Here is a 23409-nt window from a genome sequence, read left to right as displayed (position 1 = left end):
AGGTTGTTTCTAGGTGAAAGCTTTTTATATTTCACTGTGGGTTTTTTTGAGACAGGGTTTCTTTGTGTAGCCTTGGCTGTGCGAGAACTATCACTTTAGACCAGCCTGGTCTCGAACTCAGAGATCTGCCTGTTTCTGCCTCCTGAGTGCTAGAATTAAAGGCAGGTACCACCCCAATCCAATATTTATGGTTGTTTTTTTTGTTTGTTTGTTTTTTAAGCATTTTGCTAAAGTTCATTTATGCGTACAGTGTTCTTCTGTAGGAAGAACTGAGAATGAAAGTAAAGAGTGGTAACTGTTGTGTAAGGTAGGTTGTGGGTATATTTGAATTTGAAAGCAGGTTTCACAGTGATTTTTGTGTTGGGTTTATGCCTACTTTATGTTGCAGTGAAGGGAACTGTGTTTGTGATAGATAGAGGAAGTCTTTCCTTTAGTCTTCAACTAAACCAGACATGGGAGGTGGCTGTGCTTTCGGTCAGTTTAGCAGCGGATAGTTTTGAGTTAGCACAACTGCACAACTAATAAGTATGGGAGGCAATTCGCTAGAAACTTGATAGTAGCTCAGTATGCTCCTGATTTTGTTAGTAAGCTAATCATATTAGAGGATTTAAATTTACTGATAACTGTAAAAAAAGCCAACTTTACTTTATAATGTTGGCAGTTTTGAAAATGTGTTTAAACATTTTATTCTTTCTGTCTTGCAGAACTTAGATTCTGAGTGGAAGATGTAGCATATCTAGAGGATATATTACAATGCAAGGCAACACATGGTAAGTGGTATGCTGGAAATGGCAGGTTAGAGAGACTAGAGAAGAGAGGGTGGGTAGTGGGCTAGGTAGTGGGGTGGGGACTGTGTTCATTCTTTTATCTATGGTGATAACTCATTAGAGATTTGGGTGTGGGGCTAGGAACCAGACCAGAAGAGTTAATGAAATACCCCAGAGCCCTCCCTTGATAAGAGCTTGCAGTTCTTGATTGTAAGTAAGCATTGCAGACAGACCTACATAATTCATTTGTGGACTCTGATGCTTGTAGAACCTGCTAAGAAGCGGGGAATCTATGGAAGGTGTGTTACTCAGAGTTCTCTAGAGTTAAAGAATTTATTGAATGAATCTATATACATAGAGGGGGAAAGGGGTGGATTTATTAGAATAATTTACAGACTCTTGTCCAGCCTACTCAACACTGGCTGGCTGTGAATGGCAAGTTCAAGAATTCTGTAGTTGCTCAGTCCCTGAGCCTAGATGTCTCAGCTGGTCTTCAGTATATACAGGAATCCTTTGGAGTAGGCTCTAATGCTAGTGAAGGAATGGACTTGCCTTGCAAGGCGAGGGCAAGCAAGCAAAGACCAAAAGCTTCCATCTTCCTTGTCCTTATTTAGGCTTCCAGCAAGAAGGTGTGGCCCAGATTAGATCAGGATTATGCATTGATTAAAGATGTGCCTCCCTACTCAAAGATCTGCATCAGAAGTGGCTCTTCCTACTTCAGTTAAGCAAAAATCCCTCAAAAGTGTGTCCTCCATTTTTGATTTTTAGTTCCAGATTAGTCAAGTTGACAAGGAAGACTAGCCTTCACTGATGTGTGCTGATGGGGTTTTTGAAAGATCAGCAGGAATAATACTGTAGCTAATTAAGGAAATTCTCAGGGACTATTTTAAAAAAGTGGTAGGGATTTTTATTTTTTAAAAATATTGATGGTGCACACTTTTAATCCCAGCATGTGGAAGTCAGAGGCAGGTTGATCTCTGAGTTCTGGACTAACCTGCTCTATAACAGATTCCAGGCAAGCCAGGGTTACAGAGTGAGAGCATATCTCAAAAAACCCAAAACCTTTTAATTAAGGTATAGTGACACTACATCATTCCAGTTTTAAAATAAAGTTGTAGTTAAATGAGTTAAGGGAGAAAAGCTTTCAGGATGAGGATTCTCTGGTATATGTCTTGATATTTATTGGGAAGGATAGTGAGTATTCTTGCTTTTCAGTAACTGTACAGATAAAGTTCCTGGCTCATTTCTGCTTGCATACTAAAAGAGGACTGTGTACTTTGTCAGGATGCTAGCATGGTCACATTTTCTTTCATGGTGAAGAATCCTGACTTGATGTTCGGGTTCAGGTGGCTTTCTTGCTATATCCTCTCTCACCAGGTAGAGACAGGGCACCAATCTCATTGTTGGACTACCCCCTTGTCTTACTCTTCTGTTGCTGTGAAGACACTACAAAGAAGGCAGCTCTTATAGGAGAAAGCATTTGAGCCTGGGCCTGACCCTGGTGTGGGCTTTTGAATAATACCCACAATGACATAGCTCCTCCAACAGTTTTAATCCTTCCCAATCAGGTCCACTAACTGGTATCAAGCATTCAAATATATGAACATATTGGGGCCATTTTCACTCAAACTACTATATTTATGACTTACTTTATTCATTTATTAACTTATAGTACCCATGATTTACTTTAATCCTAGTTACTTCCTTAAGCCCTTCTTCCATGTATCACCACATAGGAATATAAAATTTTGAGGAAACAAAACATTTAGTTCAAAGCAGCATTTTCAGGAATCTGAAGAAGAGGAGAAAGTACAAAGTTGAGAGAGAACTGGAGGCCAAGAATTTTATGTTGAGTAGACTGGACATTTAAATGCTGGTGTTAAGGCTCTGGTTGTAGGGAAAGATGGAGAGTAGTCCGTAGTCACAAATGCAGATTTGGAGATAGGGCCCTAGTGCTTCTAGCAAGATAAGCTTTGTTAGGAGCAGGAAATTGGGGATGGGGTTGGATGCAGACAAGTTTGGTGAGGTGATGTAGCATCTGTGCTGACGGTGTTGGTGTTTCGGGTTGGTAGAAGACAAGGTTATTGTGAACAGTGTCAAGGGCTTGAGATGGGAGTAAGGATGCCCCTAGAAGCTGTACAGCAGCTGTGGTGGCCAGTACAGTACACTGGCTGCTGGGGTGTGTCCGGGATGTGTGTGTTTGCAGAAAGTGTGATTGAAATAATGTGGGCACCAGGCTGTCCATTTAAGTGCTGTTCAACAGTACAGTTTTCTACTTGGCCTTCAGAGGATGAAGTATTGGCTCATTTTGAGTCTTAAGCATTACCTGTTTTTTTGGTGATTAAAGCAGAGTGGGTCATTTGTGTGACTGGCTAGTGAACCTCAGAGGTCCTGTCTCTGCTGTCCCAGCTCTGGGATTTTAAGCACATCCACCATATTTGGCTCTTTCATGTGTGTTCTGTGGCTTGTTCTCCCTGTCCCATTAGTTTTTTTTTTTTTTTTTTTTTTTTTTAAATCACTTTAAACTTTGCATTTGTTTTGTGTGTAGGTCTCAGGACAGCTTGCAGGAATCACTTTTCTCTTTCCATGCTGTGGGTCTTGGTGGGGCCAGTATTTTGATGTCTCTCTCTCTTTTTCTCTAAAAAGTCACAGAATGTCGTTCCACCCAGGACGAGGGTGTCCCCGGGGACGAGGAGGACATGGAGCCAGACCCTCAGCACCAGCTTTCAGGCCTCAGAACCTGAGACTTCTTCACCCTCAGCAGCCTCCCGTGCAATACCAATATGAACCTCCAAGTGCCCCTTCCACCACGTTCTCCAACTCTCAAGCCCCTAATTTTATGCCTCCACGACCAGACTTTGTACCTTTCCCTCCACCCATGCCCCCGTCAGCACAAGGCCCTCTCCCCCCCTGCCCAGCTAGGCCCCCTTTTCCCAACCACCAGATGAGACACACCTTCCCCGTTCCTCCCTGTTTCCCACCCATGCCCCCTCCAGTACCGTGTCCCAATAACCCCCCAGTGTCAGGAGCACCTCCTGGACAAGGCACGTTCCCCTTCATGGTACCTCCTCCTTCTGTGCCCCATCCTCCACCCCCTCCTGTCATGCCGCAGCAGGTTAATTACCAGTACCCCCCTGGATACTCACACAGCTTCCCACCTCCCAATTTCAACAGTTTTCAGAACAACTCCAGTTCTTTCCCACCCACTGCTAATAACAGCAGTAGTCCCCATTTTAGACATCTCCCCCCGTACTCACTCCCAAAGGCTCCAAGCGAGAGACGGTCCCCAGAAAGGCTTAAGCACTACGAAGAGCATAGGCACCGAGATCACAGTCATGGGCGAGGTGAGCGGCATCGGTCCCTAGAGCGCAGGGAGAGAGGCCGAAGCCCTGAAAGGAGAAGACCTGATAGCCGCTACCGGTCAGATTATGATCGGGGGAGGACACCGTCTCGCCACCGTAGCTATGAAAGGAGCAGGTAAGCCCATGTGTGGAGTTCTTTAGTAAAGCCACAGAGACCTGCATGGTCAGTTTCTCTCCGCAGACCAACAAAAACTTGTGTACTTTTTTATTTTCTTATGGGTTTTTTTGTTTGTTTGTTTGTTTTGTTTTGTTTTGTTTTTGAGACAAAAAGTTTTTCTATGTAGCCCTGGCTGTCTAGGAACTCAGATTGTAGACCAGGCTAGCCTCATTGAGTTTAAGAGATTCCTCTTACGTCTGCTTCCTGAGTGCTGGGATTAAAGGCACAATTTTGACTCTTTAGGAGAGACTGACAAGTAAATAAATTGTTGTAAAGAAAAAAAAGTTTCAAAATTACCAGTATTGACTTATTGTAGCCTTTTACCTCTTCTTGACACAGTTGTGCATTAGTGATAATAGCATGACATGAAAGATTTTTATATTATTTTTGAACATTGGGGATTTGAATGTACTCAGTGTAGTCTTCATTGGGTTACAGCAATGACACATAGCTTGCCTTCTGTCTCTCAGGGTGCTTTAATACCGTTGACTTTGGGAAGCGAAGCAAGACTACTTGTTAAAATTATACTCTCAAAATGGCTTTAACCTGTTTTCCTACACCAAAATGTTCTCATGGGGGAAAGTTGTATTTGAAAAATACTGTTTAATTCTAGATTTATGGTTTTTTTTTTCCCAATACCAGTTTTTCTAAATACAAAAATTTTAACAGATGCTCTTTGTACTGGTTTCACTTTCTGCTAGTCACATCACATCATAGTTCAGACCAGGAGAAACAATCACGTCACACCATAATCCAGAGCCGGGAGAACGTAATACATGATTGCTTGTGCCGCAGATATGGTTGAATAGCAACTGCAAATTGTTCTGAGGCAAACTTCCTAGAAAGAGTTATTTGTATCTGTTACCATGGAAGATCAAGGTTGTTCTAGAGAGTGGAAAAGAGACTTAGGTGTAGGGTACTAGCAAACTGTTCTGTACGGTGGCAAAGAATCCTGCTATTGGCCTTGCCTGGCTGAGCAGTGCTGCTACGTGGTTATTCCCTAGCTATTCTGCTCACAGTAAACGTGTACCTATCATAGCTATGGGGCATAAATGCCTAAATACTGTCTTACTGTTGGTAAGAAAGGAGGAATGTTGGGAAAATTTGAGAAACACACACACACACACACACACGCTTGCTTCATTAAGTAGATTTATCATATCATCCATGTATATATATTTATATTATTTATTATGTCCATTTATATGCAAATTGGTCTTTTGAATTCCTGCACAGTCAGAGCAATTGAATGATTTTTCTTAGATGTAAATTTGTTGGCTAGGTGTGAAAAAAATACACAATGTCCTCCAGTTGGATTTTTAACTTTGGGAATAGAAACAGCTGCCTTTTCAGCAGCCATGTCCTGTCTTTGACGTTTTGCACCTGTGCCTTAGTCTATAATTGAGATTACTCTCTCAATGTAAACTGTGGTTTTAGAAATATTTCAAATGGAGAATGAGTTCCCACCTCTGGGTGTTTTATTTTGGACTGCTAATATTCACCTGAGGATTGTATATTCCAGAGTCATTATTTGAAGCAATCCTCCTTGAGAATGGGGTAATCTTTAAGTGAAAATATTTTGTGTCTTAATTTCTAAGTAGTTGCTGAGTTTTCTGGACTTGACTTTATCGTGTTGCTTTTTCTTCTGGTAGGATGTAGGATAGGGGCTGTTTGTGAGCCAGATATCTTAGGTTGATGCTTCTCGTGGACCCCTGATCTAAAAGTCCAGATGGTACATCCTGCTCGGAAAGTTTTGGAATTTGGAGTATTCCAGATTTTCAAATTAGGGCATACCCAGTTTTGTAAGCTTGATAAGTATTCTAAAACTTAAAACTCCAACTAAAGGATGATTAGCTACTTTCCTCCCCCCACCTTTCAGTTGGGTGGTGATGTCCCTTAGATTGGTGGTTCTGATGCAGACACATTGGACACTGGGTTTTTATTCTAGGTTTTCACTGCACTTGCCAGATAGACTCAAGCTGTTACTATATTATAGGCTTATACAGAAAGGTTTCTGAGTCTCTCATTCCATCTTCACTTTAGGTACATCTGTCTATTTGGGGATCTTTTCTAGAGGAAAGCAGCACCTATGTGCTGTGGTCACAGTCTGGCAGGTCACTGAGCACTTAGAGCTGCAGCTCAGGTCCCTTCTCCATAAGGCTCAGGGCATTGTACCACTTATAATAATCTTTGCTGTACGACCTTTAGTCTGAGTATTTGTTAAGTAGTTTTCTAGAAACCAGTAGGGAAGGGAGTTCTGGAATGCTTTTGCTGTAGGCCAGCTGATTAGAAGGTCAGGAGATTTTGACAGACTTCTGTTGAGTGCTAAGCACTAGGATGACTTCCAAAACTGCCCATGGAGAGATTGCTTGTCCCTCTAGTAAATAGAGGGTGAAAAAGAGGGAAAAGTTTCCTTAGCTATGGGCCATTTCTTTAGAGGATAGTTCAGTGAGGAGATGGTGCTTTTGAGTCTTTCAGCTGAAACAGCTCTATGTATTATCTCCTCTAAGAGAGCGGGAAAGAGAGAGACACAGGCACCGGGACAACCGCAGATCACCATCTCTGGAAAGATCCTACAAAAAAGAGTATAAGAGATCTGGAAGGTAAGTAATTGTTGGATTATGTCTTACAGTTCTGTCTGCCATGTCTTCATTACAGCTCTGGCCAGGGTGGCCTAGGAAGATAAGCCCAGGGCTAACACTGATGGTGTTTGAGAAAAACTTTTCTTTTTTCCTTTTGGTTTTTCGAGACAGGGTTTCTCTGTGTATCCTTGCTTTGTAGAACAGACTCACCTCGAACTCAGTGATCTGACTGCCTGTGCCTTCTTCCTGAGTGCTGGGATCACAGGCATGTACCACTGCCCCTGCCTTGAGGAAAATCTTGATAAGTGTCCCCAAATTAGAAATTGGATATGTGTGTGTATCCATCTATCCAGAGTGCTATAAAATTCAGAACTAGTAAGTTTAGATTAAAAAAAAAAATGCATTGAGATGTAAAACCTTGAAATTAATTCATAATTATACTCTTAAAATTTATTTGTTGGAGAGAAAAAAAAAACGAAGTGTTCAGTTCTATCCCCTTTAGCAAACTGACATCAAGATTGTGATTGCTACAGATTAAGACATCATTTCTGCGTCTAAAAGTAAATCTGTGGTCTTAGATCATGATGGTTAAGAGCGGGTCCTAGAGTCTGACACATTGGAGCTCTTACAGCCTTGTTACTAGGAAAAGTTATCCATCTTTTTTAAGCCATAAGTTTTTTATATGTAAAATAAGAGTAATTCTCCTTTTTTGGCCTATGAAGTATCACTCAGGTAATACACATTAAACACTTAGAGCCAATCCTAAAATAATTACCAAATGAATGGTAACTGTATATAATATGTGAACACTTGACTTTAAAAATAGGTAGCAGATTGGAAAAGCAGGAAAAACAAAACAAACAAACAAAAAAAGATATAAGAAGCTGAGTGTTGGCTCACACCTATAGTCCCTACATTTGGGAGGATGACACAGGATCACTTCAAGTTTGAGGCAAGCCTGTGGTATAATAATAAGTTTTAGACTAGTCTGGGCTGTGGGATAAGACTGTCTCAAAAATAAAAAATAAAAATAAAAAAGAGAAAGTAATTTAAGTATAAACTAAGTTAATGCAATTGAAACCACTATAGCAGTATAACTGAATTTATAAATAAATACAAAGCGTGGTTCTTTGAAAGAGCCTGTAGCTAAAGTGACAAATGAAGATGTTTATACTGAGTATGAGCTAGAATATTATAGGGATGCAGGTGAAGTAGAATTATAAAATGAGGGCTGTAGAGATGGCTTAACAGTTAGGGGCACCAACCGCTCTTCCAGAGGACCTGGGTTTCATTTCGAGTGCCCACATGGCTTCCAGCTGCCATCTGTAACTCTAGTTCCAGGGGAACTAACGTACTCTTCTGGCCTCCGTGGCACTGAAAACATGTGGTGTATAGACATACATGCAGGCAAAAAACACATACACGTAGAAACAAAAACATTTCCAAAGAATTATAAAATGGTATAAGGACAGATATTAAACTAAGTACCTGAAGTCAGTGGGCTGAATTTTAGGAAAACAAATTCATAAATTTCATACAAACAGAACAGAAAACAACTAAGGCAATAATCATGAAAAAATAGAAAAAGCTGATTTTTTTTTTTTTTAATATGGTGTACCAAAAAGTTTTAAACTGTTCTAGAACACTTGAAGAAGGAAGACTCAGCTTGTGACTGTGCAGCAGGAAGATCCAGAATGTAGAACCTAACCAAGGCACGAAAGCCACAAGGCAGCTTCTTTTGGGAATAGAAATACCAGTTAGAATGAGTACTAGCAAGTTGTTTTCAGTGCTGTGATAAAGAGTACCTAGGAGAGTTTTCTCCAAGAATACATGCACAGATAGGTTAATATTGTGAATTTTAGTGTTAACAATGTTTGATTATATCAGTATTTTCTTATTAAATATTTAAAGTAGAACCAGTATTTACTTAGGAGTAAAACCTTTAGGAATATAAGACTTCTGTCACTTACCAAAGAATACCATCCCTCCATGGACATGATTTGTACTATCAAAAGAGCCACGCTTAGTCCTTTAGAGATGTAACCCAGACATTTTCCACACAAATGAGAATAAAGTGAAAGAGTTCCCATTGTTTATTACTGTTACAAACCAGCAAATTACAAACAGCATTATTATAGCCTGGCGGTGGTGTCACACACCTTGAATCTCAGCACTTGGAAGGTAGGGGCAGGTAAATCTCTCTGAGTTCAAGGCCAGCCTGGTCTACAGAGTGAGTTCCAAGGTGGCCTGGGCTACACAGAGACCCTGTCTCAAGCAACAACAAAAACAATACCTTTGTGTCCCCTGGGTATTGTGTTGTTGTAAATGTGATACTCACTTTTTAATTGGGGAAAGTAAAAGTCCAGGGCTTTTGATAGGATAATCCATGCTCTCTGGAACCCGGCAGTGAAAGGTCTAGTATGGGAATATGCGTAGAGAAATTTTATTGATTGATGCCTGAGGGAGCAGAGCAGGGAATGAACACTGCAGGGGAATTGAGAAGAGCATGTGAGCAGGTCTTGGTGAGAGAGATGCTCTGAGACTCTGTGACATGCAGCTGTGAGTTCTTCTGTACCCAGTCTGCAGCAGAAGTGACCTGGACGGTCTAGATTCTGGCAGTGACAGTGGTAATGAGTATAGGTAATTAAGATAAGTAGATAGTTTTACCTCATCGTCTACTTATTTTGTTGGTTTATTTTTTGAGACAGGGTTTCTCTGTGTAGCCTTTGTCCTGGCACCATGCCCCGCTTTGACATTAGTATTTTAAGGACCAAATTTAGCCACGTTTTTGATTGGCTTGGTAATACTCAAGTCGGTTTTTCCAGAGCAAGGATGGGTGTGTTAGTGTTTTTTCCTTTGGATTAGATGTCAGACTAAATCTATAGCTAAGCGGAGGCCACACTTTAGGAAGCTTTAAAAATTTATTTTGGTGAAGCTGGGCACTGGGCACTGAAGCACAGTGGCACATGCCTGTAATCCCAGCACCTTGGGAGGCTGTGGGAGGCTGAGGCAGGCGTATCTCTGTGAGTTTGAGGCCAGCCGGGTCTACAAAGTGAGGACAGGACAGCCAAGACTCCACAGAGAAACCCTGTCTCAAATAAAACAAAACAAAAAACAATGCAAAAAAATAAATTATTTTGGCAAAGTAGTATGTGAAAGATTCAAAACTTGTATTTGCATTGATGAAATTGTCCGTAAGTAGAGATTTTCAAATATTTTCTAAGTATCTTTTTTCTTCTAGGAGCTATGGCTTACCAGTTGCTGCTGAACCTGCTGGATGCACACCAGAATTACCTGGGGAGGTTATTAAAAATACAGATCCTTGGGCCCCACCCACAGAGATTATTAATCAGTAAGTAAATTTGGGGTGGGGCCTGGGAATTTTTTTTTTTTCCCTCACCAGAGTTCAACACATTTAAGTTTAATTTTAGGGCATTAAATTGGCTAAATCAGAAGTCTAAAGAAAAACATTTATTTTCTCCTTTTAAAACTCAATCATAGATATTATTTAATGAGTCCCTGCTCTGTTAACTGAAAATTAATATAACATCTCCTGCTTGAGTTTCTTTTTAAAAAATAAATCTACATAGTATGCTTTTATGACAAAGCCGATATTGATCAAAATCAGACTACTTGCATCTTTAAGACACAGATTTTTTCATCTTCATTTCGAAAATATTTTTTTTCTTTTTTTTTTTTAAATTCTTTATTAATTACACTTTATTCACTTTGTATCTCCCCTGTGGTTCCCTTCCTCCTCCCTTCCTAATCCCTGCCTTCCTTCACCCTCTGCATGCATGCCCCTTCCCAAGTCCACTGATAGGGGAGGTCTTCTTTTCCTTCTTTCTGATCCTAGTGAATTAGATCTCATCAGGAGTGGCTGCATTGTCTTCTTTTGTGGCCTGGTAATGTTATTACCAGGGAATTTGTATTTTTATACTGATAAAGCAGGTGATTCTGATGCTAGCAGACTAACATTTGAGGATCACCAGTTTAGTAAAAATTGACATGGTGGTTGGCAGGGCATTCTCACGTAGGTGGAAAATGCACCAGGTGGCTTAGACGATGAACCATTATTTTTAGAACTTACTTTCCCCTCCTCCTTTTGAAGTCGTTCCCCAAGCAGGGAGAAGAAGAGAGCTCGTTGGGAGGAGGAAAAAGACAGGTGGAGTGACAGCCAAAGCTCTGGCAAAGAGAAGAGCTACACTTCTATCAAAGAAAAAGAGCCAGAGGAGGTGCCTCCTGACAAGACTGAGGAGGAGGACGAAGAGCTCCTTAAGCCTGTGTGGATTCGATGTACACATTCGGAAAGCTATTACTCCAGTGACCCCATGGATCAGGTGGTAGGTCTGAAGCAGAGACCCTGTGTCTCCATGCAGCGCTGTTGGTACTTAGGCCAGATAACTCTCTGTGGACGTTGCCTATGTGCTGTACGGATCATGAGCACATCTGTGGCTGTCCATTTGATGCACCTTTCCCGAAAACTGACTTCAAATGCAGCCATGTGTTCCCTGTCAGCTTGTTATCTGTTCCGTTAGCTTGTCTGTTGCTGTAATAAATGCCACAACCGTAAACAACTTCAGGGAGAAAGTCGTTTTGGTTCATGGTGCCAGAGACTTAGAGTCCAAAAAGGCAGGGACTGGCCTGGCAGCAGCTGGCTACAGCAAGAAGCTGAGTATAGCAATCAAAGTACTGACCAGGCCCGTACCTATGTGTCTGAGACCAGACAAGATGGGGTGTCTTTAGGATGGTGTGATGCAGCAAAGAGATCACATCTTAGTGGCATGTGGGAAGCAAAGAACAAGAACTGGAGGCAGGGTGAGGCTACAAGTGCTGAGAGTCCCTCTCCCCCTGTACTTCCTGTAGCTCATCTGTACCTTGTAAAAGTTCCATATCCGCCCCAAGCAGTGCCACCACTCAGGGACCAAGTGTTTATACATGAGCTAATGGAGGACTTTCTCGTCCAAGCCACCACATTCCCTAAAGGGAAATTACCTCAAGATGAGAATCACTGTTTTGGAGAAAAGGTGTTTTGAAAGCACCAAAGGCCAAGAGTATATAGTAACTTAAAGAATTATTCTGCATCCTTTGATGCTAATGGCTTTAAATAATTTCATGACCTCTAACCTATATCTCATCTATGGTGTGTGTGTGTGTGTGTGTGTGTGTGTGTGTGTGTGTGTGTGTGTGTGCATGCCTGTGTGTTTTCCTAAATAGAAGGTAAAGATTTGGGCTTCATTTTGTTTGAAGTATATCCTTGACATTCCTGTAAGAATTGTGCCAACCCCATTAACTATAAATTAGGCCTGTATCTCATACTTGATATAAGGTCAATATAGAATAAGGCTCATTAATTAAATGAGTTAAACAGTGGCTCTACAGATTTAGGGCTTAAGTTGCCCATGTGAGATTTAGTGTGTGAGGTTAGGTGAGATGGAGTTTTGCTCTTTGGGATTTTGTGAAAACACAGATGCTCCTTGACTTAGGGCAGACCTACTTCAGCAGCACCATTGTAAGTTGAAACTGTCCAAGATAGATTTTATACATTCACCAAATGTCAGGTTAACCCTACTCTGCCTTAAGTGTGCTCAGAACGTTTAGGTTCTACTCTGTAGTTGGACAAAGTCATCTTAAACAAAGTCTGGCTTACAATCAGGTGTTGTAGTGCATGTAAAGGTTTTTTTTTTAAAGGTTTATTTATTAGTTATACAGATTCTGCCTACATGTGTGTCTGCACACCAGAAGAGGGCACCGTATCTCACTGTAGATGGTTGTGAGCCACCATGTGGTTGTTGAGAATTGCACTCAGGACCTTTGGATGGAAGAACAGTCAGTGCTCTTAACCTCTGAGCCATTTCTCCAGCCCTCTTCTAAAGTTTTTAAAACATGTATCTGAGAAATCCTGGCAGCATTGTGTGAAGTAGAATATGGGTTGTGTCTCTTCATAATGGTGTAGTTACCTGAGAGCGACATCTTACCACCACTGCCCAGCATCTCAAAAGGATCAGAAAAGGGTTTGAGGAATCTATGATGGTGGCATGATACTTGGTAAATTAGAGCAGGCTTTAAAGCCAGCTAGTTTTGTTGTGCTGTAAAGGGAAAGTGTGCACTGAGTACTTTCATGGTGCTGACATTTCATTCCGTGTTTCTTGTATTGTCCTAATTAATCATCACACTATCTGTGTCAGGATGTCAGTGTTTTGTTAGCTAGGCTTGTTTCCATAAGAAGTAATACTGCTACTTGAATGAGTGGTTTAGTTTTCTTACAAGGTATGTAGAGGGGGCCCGTGGCCAGCGTTTGGTTAGTGGCTTGGGACGCTGTCTTGAGAATCCTCCACAGTTCAGAATGGCACTGTGAGGGATTGTATTCTTACCTTTGTCTTTGTATAGGATACAGCAGGCATGTACCTTGTCCAAGTTTCCCTTTCATCTCTTTGCCAGATCTGTGTTCCTCATCTCCACAGATTTTGGATTCCATTGCTGCCATAACAAAGCGTTATCAGCTGTGTGGCTTCAAAAACAAGTGTTTATCATTTCACAGCTCCAGGCATTAGAAATTCAGCTTGTATCTCAATGGCTAAATCCAGGTGTCAGAAGGGCAGTATGCTCCTTTCTGGAGCTGTAGAAAAAAATCTTTTCCCATTCATTAAATGTCTGGCAGAGTTTTTTTCTTTGTGGCTATTATGCAGAGGTTCTAGTTTGATTGCTTAATGACTCCAGTAGGTTCCTCGCACTTGGTAGCCATTTGTATTTCTCCTTATACAAAGACTAGCTGCTATGACAGCTGACATTCTTATCACCTTCTCTGCCAGAGACGACAAGATACAAGGGCAAATGCAGACTGCAGGTATCTTATCTGCTTCCCTTCTAATAATATACTGTTGAAGAGAGAAGAAAGGGATCTAGAGACTTGGCATAGTAGTTAAAAGCACCAGATGCCCTTACAGAGGACCCAGGTTCAATTCCAAGCACCCATGTGGCAGGTCACAACTGTTTGTAACTCTTCTGGCCTCCAAGGCACCAGGCACACACATGGTGCACAGAGAAGGTGGAAAGAATGTCAGAGTCTTGAATGGGGAGGGATTGGTAAAAACAGGCACTTCCTCTTCTGGGTGGCAGATTACCATAATTTGCCTTGGTTTTACATTTAAATATGAAAGGTCTACTTTTTACGTTTTGCGGTTGTTAGGCCAAACAATTTGGGTATTTAAAGTGATTTTCCTTCTGGGAGGAGAGTCTGCAGCAGCAGAGGCCTGCTTGCAGACTGTTGCAGCAGCCTTATGCTTATTGAGTATGTTTGTGGGGACAGAGGAGGGGAGGAAACTTTCTTTTTGCTCCAAGGGTCATGGTATCTTTTAAATGTCATATGTAACAGGCATAGGCAAACAGTTCCCATGCTGCTCAGTGTTGGCAAGGTGCATTACCTCACCTGCCAGGTATGCAGTGTGTGTTTGGTTCAGAGGCTCCCTGTCAGTGTGTGGCGTTTCCTTTCCAAATACTGATTGCACTGGGCCTTCAAAATGGCATCTTGTGGTTAAAGGTTCTAGGTATAGATTGTTAATATGGTTTCTCATATTGATCCTTTACTTTGGAAAGGGGGATTCTACTGTCGTTGGAACAAGTAGGCTCCGTGACTTATATGACAAATTTGAGGAAGAGTTGGGCAACAGGCAAGAGAAGGCCAAAGCTGCTCGGCCTCCGTGGGAGCCTCCGAAGACAAAGCTAGATGAAGATTTAGGTGAGTGGAAGAGGCCAAGATGGCTGTTATTACTGCTCAATCTTGGCCCTGTGGGAAATAGCCATTAAAGAGTCCCAACCTGAAATGCTTTTTTTTTTTTTGGCTATAGTCAGCAAGTATGTGGTCTTACTTTCTCAGTTATATCCCAGAATGTACAAGGCAGGCTAACAAGTCGATCTCTTGCAGAGTTGTCTGTCCTTTGAAACAGAAAGTCCTGTATTCCTGTGTCCCTCTAAAAGCAGGTGCCTGTGCCTTAAGCCCTTGAAAATGGGCAGGTGGTACTTCCTTGGATCTTTCCATTGCAGGGTGCTCCTTGTTTGATGAGGAAACATTCCACCTATGTGAAGGCTTCTATCTACTCACATAGATATTTTTACATCATGGTTCTATTTGTTTGTTTGTTTGTTTTCTGAGACAGGCTTTCTCTATATAGCCTTAGCTGTCCTGGACTTGCTTTGTTGGCCAGGCTAGCCTTGAACTCACAGAGATCCACCTGCCTATGCCTCCCCGAGTGTTAGGTTTAGAAGCGAGCACCATCATGCTAGGCAGTGGTCAATTTTTTTAAGTGTAATTTCTGAGGTTTGAGGTAAAGTGAAGACTCTCCATGCCCTTCAGTTTTTTGAGACAGGCTCTCATTCTGCAGTCCAGGTAGCCTGAAGTCTAATATCTTGCCCAGGCCAGACTTGAACTAATAGTGATCCTCATGCTTTAGCCTCTGAAGGGCTGCTAGGATCATAGGTTACAAGATGTGCTGATGTTATTATCTTTGAGCGTAAAAATGGCTTTTTGCCACGTTTTGTCCTTAGCACCTAACATAATGCCATGCAGAGATGATACTACACTTGATCTTAGCTAAAAGCTGGAGAAGTGAATATAGTCAGACATCCCATATGCAATTATGTCTTCTGTCTGGCTCTCACTTGCCTAGATTTACTTTGTCTCATGCCGTGCAGTAGTGGCAAGATTATAGACTCAGAAGCCAAATAGCCTGGCTCAGAGTCCTTGACTGTATGTGTTAAGTGATTTTTGCAAAAGATTTTGGTCATGAATCTCCATGTCTCAGTTTTCCCAATGTAACATGGGACTGACAGTATTGTCTCTCTGAGATAAACTTTGTGATACAGGATTTTGTTATGTCGCTACTTTCTGGTCCTCTTTTCAGTCTATAAGAAAACACAATAAAAATTTACATCGTAGCCATTTGAATCATCTAGTTTGTTATTAAGTACATGTGTATTGCCAGCAACCAGTTTGCAGAACTCTTCATCCTGTAAAACTGAAATGTGTCCATTAGGCAAAAATACAGAAAGTCCCCTCTCCCCCACCTCAACCACCACCACTTTCTGTCTCTAAATCTCATGGCTTCAAGTACGTCACCTAAGCAGAATCATACAATATTTGTCTTTTGTGGCTTAATTCACACATCATAACTGTCTGTCTGTTTTCATGCAGTTACTTTCAGGGAGTAAAATCTTTTTTGTCTTTTTCTTTTCTTTGAGATGGAGTCTCATTTTATTTAATGTGGCTTCAAATTCACTATGTAGCTGAGGATGACCTTGACTCTTGACTCCCCTGCCTCTACTTAAGGAGTGCTGGGGTTCCAAGTTGAACCATCACACTCAGAAAGGACTAACATCTTTTATTGTATCATCAAGAGATAAAGTATAAGATCTTCAGTGTTGCTTTCTTGCGTAGTCTTTAGTCTAGCATTTGGGGTACTTTTACACCCATCTCTGCCAGTGAGGTTCTGCTATGCTCTGAGTCTACCCCAGGCCTGTCTCCATGCCCTGACCACATCGCTCCTCTCATCCCCTCTCACCCTTTTCTCCTCTTTTCCAGTGGCTGAGTTGCAAATGCTCCTTCTGTGAAATTGCCATGACCTTTCTGGCTTGTAGTGGACTAGCTGTTTATTGAATCGATACCATTTTTAAAGTGTAAAATCACTATTACTGTTATTTTTATTTGATATTGGTCATTATTAGCCCTCATTTTTTTTTTTACAGAAATCCATACTGTCGTGGTTTTCCCAGCTAGATTATGACAACATTCTGAACTGTTAACATTTTTCATGGCATTGCTTCATGCATTGTTTGGTGTTGAGTGACCCTTCAAAAATTTACTAGAGCAATAAACAGTGATCCCAGCTGCCCTTTACCTTTAGAGGTTTAGTGTGTTTGAAAGTCTTTGCAGAGCCATTTTGTTACACTCATGAACTTCTGCTGTTCCTTCTCCCACCTTCTAGAGAGTTCCAGTGAATCTGAATGTGAGTCAGATGAGGACAGCACCTGTTCAAGCAGCTCGGATTCGGAGGTGTTTGATGTCATTGCAGAGATTAAACGCAAAAAGGCTCACCCTGACCGACTTCATGATGAACTTTGGTACAACGACCCGGGCCAGGTGCGGCAGTTTTATGCTTTTGCTGTGAAAGTTGCAAACCCTACAGATCACATTTATGACTCAGGGCTAAGAAGATGCATGCTGGCTGGTACTGAAATGGAACTTTACTCCCAGGGCTGTGTGTCATTTTTCAGAGCTGTTTCCTTCCAGCCTCAGCTCAGCTGCAAAGTGTGAGCACAGAACAGCTGTTTCTTGAATCACATTGACAGCATTTGTGACCTTATTCAGAGCAGGGTAGCAGTGCTGTTCATTAAACTTGCAGTAGGAGGAAGAAGAATGGCAGGAGGAGGGAAGGAGCTTCTGGGCCTTTTAAAGCAGTTCACCGGGAAGGCGCTGCTCAGTAGTGAGCAGAGCCATCCTACACAGTAGCCTTAGTTTTAGTTAGTCATGGGTTTTTGTAAATTCTCTTCTTGGTTGAGCATGTGAACTAATGACAGAACAGCTGGAACATTTAAAACTTTAAAAAAAATTATTGTGGCTTTGAAGTAATATCTGATTAAAAACAATGTCTATAAATAAATATTTGTTGAGACAGGATCTTACTATATAGCTCTGGCTGACCTCTTGAGTCTGGGTTACAGGTTTGTGCCATAGGGCTCAACTCTAAAAATGGTATCTTAGAAATACACAGTCTATATGAAACGTGTCTTTTATGGATGTGAATTTGTTATGCAAAGTAAGACATGTTCTTACTTGCTCTGTATGATAATTTGGTAGTTACCGTTCATGGTTAATTAGGATTTTCTTCTGATTCTTGTTAGATTTCAGCTATTTTAAGAGCTTTTAAAATTTTTTATTATTACCTTATTTTAAGTGTATGGGTCATGGAGGCCAGAAAAAGGGCATTTGATTCTTTGCAACTGGAATTATATATAGTTGTGAGCCACCATGTGAGTGCTGGAAATTGGATCTGAGTGTTGTGGGAGAGGAGCCATTGTTCTTAACCATAGAGCCATCTCTTCATCCCCAGGTTTTGGTTTTTTTTTTTGAAGAGGGTTAATATAATTGAAATGACTGAGAAAAATGTACTTTGTTATGCCTTGGAATTAAGTAGAAACATTTGCAAAATTTTCAGTGCATTTTAAACCATATTTTTATGTCTAGTCCAAGTTGACCTTGAACTTTTGACTCTTTTTCTGCCTCAGCTTCTTGTGTGCTAATATTCCAAACAGAGCTTCCACACTTAGCAGTTTCCTTTTTATTCAGGTGAAGGAGTCACATTTAGAGTGACAGAATTTACACAGATGTTTGTAATCCATTGCTGTTTTTCAAACTGTACCCCATCACTTCCATCTTGTACAAGCCTTGCTGTGTGTGTTACTGTTCTTTTCAGCCTTGCTGGGGCTTCATTGTTTCACTGCACTGTGCATTGTACCTAGTTCCCTGTCCTCGGATACATGAGCCTTGTGAGAGCAGAGCTGCTGGGGGAAGGCAAGAAGGTGGGCTGTTTGTCTGCTCCCCTGGAGCCATGACTGGCAGTAGGAGTGTGTTATGATTTTTGGTGGAAAGTTATTAAGCCTCTTATTTGCCAGCTGTTGCTTCAGATAATATCCTAACATTATTTTTTAGGTAGTAATGTTATTTTTCTGCTATCCCTCCTGGAGCTTTAGATTTCCCAAAGGGCTAAAAATAGTTTTAAGTTTTTCACTTTACTATTTCTTGCCAAAGTCTTAGGAGATATTTTCATCTATATTTTAATTGAATTATAAATCCCTAGAACTTAGAAAATATATATCAATATAGTGTCATCCCTCAGTGTCTAAGGAAGGTGTTTACAAGATCTGCATTGAATATAGTGTAGTATTTATATGTAAGTGACACATAACCTCTTTTCTGTTTATTTTTGTTTTTTCAAGACAGGATTTCCTTGGCTGTCCTGGACTGTCTTGTAAAAGGCCAGGCTGGCCTCAAACTCATAGAGATCCGCCTACCTCTGCCTCCCGAGTGCTGGGATTCAAGGCATGCGCCACCAACATCCAGGGCCACACACCTCTTTTATGTTTTAAATCTCAAGATCACTTTTAATACCTAATACAATATAACACTTTGTCAGTAGCTGTTAAACTGCATTGTTTAGGGAATGAAAAACAAACTGTTGATACTTAGTACATTTATGCTGGACCAACTCCTGGAATTGGCACTTCCGCACATAAATGTGTGCGCACATGGAGGCTAGTTAGAACACAAGCCCAGTTGGGGTCCTCCGGGACTGTGTGCTTTCTGTTGGAAGCAGACTTTCTTATTGAACTTTGCCTCTTAGGCCAAGCTATTTGGTCTGTGAGCTTCCAATGATCTGCCTATTTCTACCTCTTGTCTTGCCATTGCCTGAATTACAGGCATGTGTCACCTTGCTTGGCTGTGTATGTAGGTTCTGAACTCAGGTCTTTAACCCGCAAGGCAAATGCTTTAACAACAGAGCCGTCTCCTCAGCCTGGAAACTGGCTGTTAGGGCTCTGTAGATTTTGATTTTAGCTCATGTTTGGACTTCGCACATCCATGATCCATTCTATTTAACTGGGCTTTGTGCCCCTGTGTATCACACAGGCGACCAGCCTCCTGCATGCTGGTATGTGTGGAATGCCCATCTTGTTTTTCTGTGCTGCTCAGCATAAGCCTGACCAGCCACAGCACCTCAAAGGAGCTACATCCTTCCTTCCTTGCTTTTGTTCTTTCAATCTCAGCATATTATTTATTTTCTTGTCTAGAATAAATGTTACTTGAATTGAAGGACTCTGCCCTGTTTATCCTCTTTTGCTTGATACTTACTTTCTGCCTGAGGTACTTAACATTGTTTACTTACCAAGAATAGTGAAACGAGGTGGGCAGTGGATGAGGGTATTTTTTAAGCTGCCCAGCATTAAAAGTGTTTTTTGTTGTTGTTTGTTTGTTTTGTTTTAATTCTTCTGGACATTCCCCGTACCCCTTCTGCTTCATACATCAGGTTTTAAAACATTTAATCTGTAGGTCATCTTCAGAGCAGAAAACTCTTCATACCTTTCGAATGTGAAGTGCATCTGTCTCTATGTAAAGTCATTTTTCCTGAAATAAGAGAAAGGAGAAAGTTCTGCCCAGATGTGGGAGGCAATGGGGGCAAACAGTATGCCGGCAGTAACATTTTCTGCTTGGCTGTACACATGACCTGGGCTTGCAATGTCATGGTACAGTTTTGACAGTTTGCAGCTTTGCGTTTAATGTTCAAAGCATGACAGCCTCTCCAGAGCTTTAGTACTTATGACGTCAAAGCTCATAGTTTGAGGCATCATTGTGCCATGTGTGTATTTTTCCCAACGACACTGAACTGCATTCTGTTTCTGACAGATGAATGATGGACCACTTTGCAAATGTAGCGCAAAAGCAAGACGCACAGGCATTCGGCACAGCATTTATCCCGGAGAAGAGGTAACTGGCTTGGGTTATGATTTATGGAAGCACCAAAGAGTCAGAAGTACATAGATGCTATTGTTATTCTTTTCCATTAAATGAAATAATAGCATCAAACTAATCTTTTCATGTTCCCTGTTACTGACTCTGTTACTGAGAGTTATAGAGGGAAAATATTTGGGCTTTGAGTAGACTACAGGATGTTGTTAAAGAAACCAAAAGGAGTTTGGAAGGCTCATATATGTTATATGTGTTATTATTAAGTGATCTCAAACTGTGTACACTGCAGCATTAGTTTCCTGTTTTTGTTGTAAGTGGTTATGAGTTGCCCCAGGGAAATGCTCTCATTCAAGCTGGGCGGCTCCTATTCTTTTTCCTCGGGGACCTACTCTGTTTTTACCCACAGGTGCTCCATCTTCTCCATAGTACATGTTAGAATCTTTGTTTTTATCAACTGTGAGTCCCCATTGCCTGTATACCCCAGCCTTGGCTTCTCAGGGACACTCTAACTTACTGAATAGGTAGAACACCTTTACACTATAGCTATTTTTAACTGCTCTCTTTTGATTAGTTTCCTGTGATTTTTTTTCCCTTACTGTCAGTTTTACAAGCTATTTTCATTAATCCCATGATTACCATCTTATGATACCATACATTATACTTACACACAGAATATGTAAGTTCTTGATTTCTGTTTAAAACTTGTTTGGGGCTCTAATAAAGCTATGAGACTGCATGATCATTTAAATGACTTAATTATCTTTGAAAGTCAGCGAGCATAGTAAGGACTTTGGACAAGGTTTCCTCTGTGGGCATCTGTTCCTGTGCCTCAGGTAGGGTGCTCTGACCCATTGCTAGGGGTCAGTGTCTGGGAAGAAGAGTTCAGACAAGAATAGGGGTGGTTCAGCTTCTCTGTGGGCCTGTTAAAACCAGCTTGGCCAATTTCCCTTTCGTGTGCCTGGAGTAGCCTTCAGACCTTAATGTCCCCCGGTCTGCAGAACAGCCTTTCTCAGGAAGCATGTGGCCCTGGGAGAGGGTGCTTTGTAGCTCAGAATGACCTCACAGGAGCCACTGCATGGACCAGCAGCTGCAGCCTACTCTCCCTATAGCTGGGTAGTAGGCTTTTTCTGGCTGGGAGTCTGGGTGGGCAATGTTTCCGCTGTATGGCTGTGGGCCATCTTCTACTTATTTGCTCTTGTACAGGTAGAAGGGGCCTAGGTAGTCAGCTTGCTACTGAGGGTAGGTTGTTCTCATGTGGTGGTGCCAGTGGTAGCTAGCCTTTTGAATAGATGTTCACTGGCGTGAGGCTGGCTTAGCTGGCTTAGCTTTGTTAACTGGGGCCTGTGCTGTTGGGTTCATGTGAAGCTGCTGTCTTTTGCTACTGTGGTTACTTCACTCATGTGCCCACCTTGTCAATGCTGGGGTGATGTGGGGGCAGACATGATTGCCCTAGCCATTTTGTCTGGTGCTCTAGTACTTCTTCCATAGCTGCTCTCTGATGGTCACCATACTGATGAAGGAGTCATTGTACTCCCTCCCACTAGCCCAGTTTCAAATCTCCCACAAACTTTTCTTTCTTCATCTTTTGGTCTTTTTCCTTGTAGGCACTTCTCTTTCCATTCAGAGTACCTGATCAGAGACTGCTGTAACTGTGGACTAGAGAGCTTGCCCTCTGTTGGTGTCTTTCAAAGTCATCCTAGAGCCAGATGGCTTTTGTTTGCACCCACATTCCACCTTAACCTTTGTATAAACCAGGCCTGAGCTTTTCCCTCCACCTTCATCGTAATCTCCTTAGTTACCAGCCTCGTCATCAGCTGAGGAGGGAGGGATGCTGATGCCACAGTGATGGAGCCAGTAGGGATCTGGGTTATCTGCCAGACAGCGTGGCTGTCCCTCATTCCTGTTGTATGTTCGATTCTGAATGTGCCACCTTCCTTTAAGATGAATTGCTACTTGTGCCTCTCAGTCTAATTGCTTGTTGGGATTGACAGAATCTAGCTTATGATGTGCAGGTCTGGACACATCGATTTGCTTTCCTCAAGCCAGGCCTTTCATACTAATTGGTACACTAAGCTCCTAACCCCTGCAACCCCCCTACCCCACAGGCATGTACTTCTTTACTGCAGATGACCTCGCCTAGGTCCAGGGACCAGCACTGATTCTCCAGTGTGGGCTGCCATGCATTCCTCTCGGCACCTTTTCCCAACCTTGCCATAAGAGCTGCTGAATTGTTGGGTCACAGTGGCAGGGGTGCTTGCCCTTTGCCTAGATTTGCTAAAGGATCTTGTTCATAGCTGTTTGTGCCACTGTGTCATGGCCAACAAGAGCACTCTTGTTGGATGGGTTTTGCTGTCCGAGGAGCCTCCAGACGCTGTGCTTCTTTCCTCACTGTAGGAAGGCAACGGTAGAATAGCGTGTCTTTACTCTGGAGTCGGTGCCTTCGTGGGCCTCAGAGAATTGGACTTGCGTACAGTGTTGGCTGTGGTAGGTCCTTGAACTTTTGTGGGTGTTTTCTCTGATCCTCTGTAGTATATATATCCTTATTGAGGTTTCTAGCTTGAATAACATAGTGCCACAGAGATAATGGAGCAGTTTGATCTCTGGACCTCTATAAATATTGTAATGGAGATGTAATGCAGTGAGAAATTCCAGTCCCACCAGCCGCCAGGGAGAAAGTGTTGAGATCTGAAAGTCCTCCAGGTGATTCATGGTAGACTAAGGATTGAAAAGCATGGTAGGGAATGTGGGTATTTATCACCTACCATCTCCTTCTAAAATCCATAACCCTCATTCTCTTTTTTTTTTTTTTTTGGTTTTCTGAGGCAGGGTTTCTGTATATAGCTCTTGCTGTCCTGGAACTCTCTCCGTGGACCAGGCTGGCCTCAAACTCATAGAGAAATCTGCCTGCCTGTGCCTCCTGAGTGCTGGGACTGTAGCCACGTGCTGCCACCACCCCGTGATCCTTTTTCTTGTAGAGACCATTAGCTCTATAATCCTAAATAGTGCCAGCTCTTTCAGTGGTGCA

General features: G+C 41.9%; 1 protein-coding gene across 2 annotated transcripts in view; it reads left to right on the top strand.

Moving 5' to 3' along the window:
• Drosha (drosha ribonuclease III) overlaps positions 1-23409 on the top strand; it is a 108726-nt gene that overhangs the window by 2485 nt on the left and 82832 nt on the right. For both annotated transcript variants that reach the window (XM_055601080.1, XM_055601079.1), the window contains exons 3-10: positions 705-770; positions 3414-4244; positions 6797-6889; positions 10110-10220; positions 10980-11211; positions 14465-14606; positions 16849-17003; positions 20322-20402. In XM_055601080.1, coding sequence (XP_055457055.1) covers positions 754-770; positions 3414-4244; positions 6797-6889; positions 10110-10220; positions 10980-11211; positions 14465-14606; positions 16849-17003; positions 20322-20402 — 1662 coding nt within the window. In that variant the 5' untranslated portion in view covers positions 705-753. The remainder of the gene's footprint in view (positions 1-704; positions 771-3413; positions 4245-6796; positions 6890-10109; positions 10221-10979; positions 11212-14464; positions 14607-16848; positions 17004-20321; positions 20403-23409) is intronic.

Source organism: Psammomys obesus, unplaced genomic scaffold, assembly GCF_907164565.1.
Source record: "Psammomys obesus unplaced genomic scaffold, mPsaObe1.curated_primary_1811, whole genome shotgun sequence".
Taxonomy (NCBI): domain Eukaryota; kingdom Metazoa; phylum Chordata; class Mammalia; order Rodentia; family Muridae; genus Psammomys; species Psammomys obesus.
This window is presented reverse-complemented; position numbering and strand designations above follow the sequence as displayed.